Source organism: Salvia hispanica, chromosome 4, assembly GCF_029641045.1.
Source record: "Salvia hispanica isolate PSC_SH4W2 chromosome 4, Shi_PSC_v1, whole genome shotgun sequence".
Classification (NCBI taxonomy): Eukaryota; Viridiplantae; Streptophyta; class Magnoliopsida; order Lamiales; family Lamiaceae; genus Salvia; species Salvia hispanica.
The window spans coordinates 17,775,190-17,780,145 of record NC_142695.1 but is presented as its reverse complement, the minus strand read 5'-3'; the positions used below and the strand labels follow the sequence as shown (position 1 = coordinate 17,780,145).

The 4,956-nt window shown below is 37.6% G+C and overlaps 1 protein-coding gene across 1 annotated transcript; it reads left to right on the top strand.

Annotated features, from left to right (window-relative positions):
- Positions 1–3,925, top strand: LOC125196766 (histone-binding protein MSI1). Its single transcript, XM_048095383.2, has 6 exons — positions 1–455; positions 964–1,290; positions 1,407–1,559; positions 2,863–2,987; positions 3,118–3,213; positions 3,522–3,925. The coding sequence occupies exons 1-6, from the start codon at positions 111–113 to the stop codon at positions 3,748–3,750; spliced, it is 1,275 nt and encodes a 424-aa protein (XP_047951340.1). The 5' UTR covers positions 1–110; the 3' UTR covers positions 3,751–3,925.
- The last annotated feature ends 1,031 nt before the right edge of the window (positions 3,926–4,956 follow it).

Below are 4,956 nucleotides of genomic sequence, written 5' to 3'. Positions count from 1 at the left end.
ATCCCTCTCTCTCTTCCTTCCCTCCAACTCTCCTTCCAAACCCTCACCACATACCAAATTACACCTGCAAAAACCTCCACTCCCCTACCTCTACTCGGCGCTGCTCGATAATGGGGAAGGACGAGGACGAAATGCGTGGGGAAATCGAGGAGCGCCTTGTCAACGAGGAGTATAAGATTTGGAAGAAGAACACCCCCTTTCTGTACGATCTGGTAATCACTCACGCCCTCGAGTGGCCCTCCCTCACCGTCGAGTGGCTGCCGGACCGCCAGGAGCCTCCGGGTAAGGATTACTCCGTGCAGAAGATGATCCTCGGCACCCACACCTCCGAGAATGAGCCCAATTATTTGATGGTGGCTCAGGCTCAGCTTCCCCTAGAGGATGCTGAGAATGATGCTCGCCAGTACGAAGATGAGCGCTCTGAATTCGGCGGTTTCGGCTGCGCTAATGGCAAGGTAGCTCTCCACAAGTTTAGCTTGATATTTTTTTTCTGTTGCTGCTGCTTCTGTGTGTCGTACTTTGTGTTCAGGAAGTTGGACCTCCGAGGACTTGTAATTGCTGGATTTTTTGTTTTGATAACCTAATTTATCTGTTTCCAATTAAGTCTGAAGATCTCAACTTGATCGCTGAAGTTGCTCGTGAGATCAGATTAGATTGTCGTTTAGATGTTTAGATGAATTATGCATTTATGAGCAAATCTTTTATGCCGAAAAACCCTTCCCCGATACACCTGTATATGTAAAGCTACTAACATGAACTTGATATCCTTAATGGTTTATGATGGATAACGATTGAATGCTGAAGCAGGAAATACCAGATATGCGAAAATCTACCCCTTATTGGAAACCAATTACTGTTTGTTTGACAATTTTTGGCTATGTGCTTTTGTTATGGCTATTTTACCTGTGAAATTGCCAAAAGCCCTCTTGTTGATTGTGGTACGCGATGTGTGATCTCATGCAGGTGCAAATCATTCAGCAAATTAACCATGATGGGGAAGTGAATCGTGCTCGCTATATGCCTCAAAACCCGTTTATTATTGCCACTAAGACTGTTAGTGCAGAAGTTTATGTCTTTGATTATAGCAAGCATCCATCTAAGCCTCCCTTGGATGGTGCGTGCAACCCTGATCTGAGGCTTAGGGGCCATAGTACCGAGGGATATGGGTTATCATGGAGCCAGTTCAAGCAGGGTCATTTGTTGAGTGGTTCAGATGATGCCCAAATATGTTTATGGGACATAAATGTGACTCCAAAGAATAAGGCTTTAGACGCCATGCAAATTTTCAAGGTAAATAAAAGAAATATTCAGGGGACATTTGTTCCATTTTTTTTCTGTACAAAAGTTGTGGGTTCCTGCATGTCATGACTTCATTAACACAAAGCTACTATATGCAATGAGATCAGATTCATGAAGGTGTGGTTGAAGATGTAGCGTGGCATCTTAGGCATGAATACTTGTTTGGGTCTGTTGGAGACGATCAGTATTTGCATATATGGGATCTTCGTAATCCATCAATGAGCAAGCCAGTACAATCTGTAGTTGCTCATCAGAGTGAGGTAGGTGCCATGTCTGGTAATCTTTAACTGGGTAAATAAATTACCACTTTTTACATTAGAATACTGATCTTTCCGATGCTCACCTGTAACAGGTATCATGTTCTTTTTTCTTCAAAAAAGAGGCTTTATGTGATTGTGAACTATTTAGAAGGAAAATATATCTTTCTTATTAAGGTGTTTAGTTGCGAGAGAAACCTTTGTCACAATTTGCAAGTTTAAGATTGTGATCTATGATTCAGTTAGTAGATATAAAAGCCAGAAGAATTGTCATTTGATTCTCTTTCCTGGTCTGGATTATTCTCCAACTAAAAGTTCATCTACATATTTAGGATGCACTCAGCAAATCTACCCAATTTATGAATATTAATGTGATAGTAAGAAAAAACTTTTTTGGTGCTGATAACTGAAACTTTTACCTGATTTTGGTTCCTACATCTTTATAAATTGTTTCAATTATGATCACTTTTCACTTCATAGAAACATAGAGGCGCTCAAAAAATTTCTGTATCCGTAAAAAGGCTTAGGCATACTTATTTTTCATGTTGATAGGAAATTTGACTAAGAAACTACCAGCGTGGATATAAAAATCATTCAAGCTTTGTTTTTTCTTTTATTGGAAATTCTTGGGGCATTGCCTATTTTGCTACAAATTGTAAAGTGGTCTCATTATTGAGATGATATATAAAGCATATCTAAAACTAAAGTCGGGTCAAAGTTTGTATTCCCTCCATCCCAAGGAAGATGACCCCTTCCTTGAGCGGCACGGGATTTTATTCAACTTTATTTTGTGTGTTAAGTGGAGAGAGCAAAGTTAGAGAGAGAGAATAAAGTAGAGATAAAGGTGATTCCATTTTTAGTAATGAGTTATCTTGATTGGGACAAACCAAAAGGAAAGTGGGTCATCTTTAGTGGGACAGAGGGAGTTATTTTTTTTGGCAATCGACCCTTAAGTATAATATGCACTACTAGCCATTGATGTCCTGATATTATTTCTGGCTAGAGTACTATTCTACATGCTTATTGTGCCTCACGGGACTAACTTGGTAGTGCGTTAGGAATTTTTGCTTGGAATATACTATATATATTATGTCTATTGCCCGCATTTATATTCATTAATGGGGATGCGAATTCATTAATTTGCTTCTCTTCAAATGATCTCGTAATTGTGTACTTGAACATGTTATTTCTGATATGCACTCTGTAGGCTAACTACTTAGCCCCTTCGATCCGTTTAATTTCCTTCGCTCCAGATGTACCTGTAGTTGTGTACTTGAACATGTTCTTTCTGATTTGCACTTTGTAGGTAAATTGCTTAGCCTTCAATCCGTTTAACGAGTGGGTTTTAGCAACCGGATCTACTGACAAGACTGTTAAATTATTTGATATGCGAAAGCTTTCGACTGCCCTCCACACCTTTGATTGCCACAAGTAAGATTTTGTGCATAAGGGATAATCGTATACCCTCATTTATTATCTGTGTGGTTGCTAAAATTTCTTTTTTTAAGGGATCGGTGGACCTCTCTCATTTTAATTGAATCTTCTTGAACTGTAACAACAGGGAGGAGGTTTTCCAGGTTGGATGGAACCCAAAAAACGAGACTATCTTAGCTTCTTGTTGTCTTGGTAGGAGATTAATGATCTGGGATCTTAGCAGGTAACTTATCCGGCCTGCTTGAAATGGCAAACGATTTGATGACTAAATTTATAATATTCCTTATTTTGAAATGCTAATGCTTTAGTTTAACTTATTTAGTTTCAAGATATCCAACTATGTAGCTTGAATTTATCCTGAATGTCATTTACTTTTTCAGAACAACAACCATGATAGCATTAGCCAATGGTGTTTGAATTCCCGCTTATTCACAGCAACTCTATATTGTGCTAATTAATGCTTTCGCCAATAGCTATCTGTTATATTAAGAAGATAAAGAGTTACAAGTATTGTCTGTAACTGCATGGCAGGATTGACGAAGAACAAACACCAGAGGATGCGGAGGATGGGCCACCAGAGTTGTTATTCATCCACGGTGGTCATACAAGCAAGATTTCAGACTTTTCATGGAACCCATGTGAGGATTGGGTTGTTGCTAGTGTGGCCGAAGATAATATACTGCAAATTTGGCAGATGGCAGAAAACATCTATCACGACGAAGATGATCTGCCAGGGGATGATTCTACCAAAGCTTCCTAGTTCACAACTGACCAAAATATCCATGCCATGTACTATGTTGTGGTAATTAACTCTTCTACTTCTTCTTTCCTGATGTATCATTAACTTCAAGTATTTATATTACTTTCAGTGTCAAACTCATTTTTTTTATAATGCTAATTGTTGATTTTCCTGCAGTAATATAATTATTTATCAAGGATGATCTCTTGACACATTGAATTTTGACTTTTACTAGAAAATTCAGTCATTTATGTGTTTGTCGTGTCATCGTGTGTGTCTGTTTCAAATTTATTCTGTGGTTACTTTTTTAAGTTTTGTGCTAATTTGCAAGAAAGCTCTCATATTGAACAAAGAGAGTTGGTTCAGGTAGGGCTTTCTACTGATAGCTTGAGGTAAACTTATTAGGTTTAGGTATACATCAGTTTGAAGTTTGGTTATGAAACAGCAGCCATGTTTTTTATATCAATTGTCTATGAAATACAATCATTTTTTATTTTCATTCTGGAATATCATCTGGGTTTGTTTGATAGTGTTGTTAGATTAAAATCAAGACTAAACCTGAAATTAAGTTAGTATTAGTTGTAGAGATAAAATTGAATATTAAATTACTATTTATTTTATTTGTTGTAGTTTTGTGATAAGATTGAAAACGGGGAAATTTTTGTTAATCATTTCGTAATAAAGATTATTTGGTAGAGTAAAATTATAAAAATCTCATTTTTTACTATTATTTTTTGAAAATAAAAAACTTATTACCTAATAAATTGTGAATCAAATAATAATTAATCAATCAAATGTTGTAGTAGATATTAACATTAAACTAATTTGGACATTGAGACTCCTATCAAAGTCAGATCTCTTTGTTTTAATGCTCTAAGAAATTAGATTATACAATTCAAATTTGAAATGATCTCTTAGGGCACCCACAACGCATCGCGTGGGTGTCTCCATCTCGTCTCGAAGAGACGAGATGGCAGCGAGACAGCGATGCAGATGCAAGCTCTGTCTCGTCGCCATCTTGTCTCCGTCGCACCCCGTGTCTCCTTCCGAAGAGGCAGCTGGCGAGACGTCTCGCCATGCGCCTTGGCGAGTTGTGGTTCGTGCATGACGCCCACTCGCCGCCCCGCGAGTGGTCGTCGTTTATATCAGTTAAAATTTGTTTTTTTTTGTTTTTTTTAAATTCAGAAAAAAATTCAAAAATTTTAGAAAATATATAAAAAAAATTCC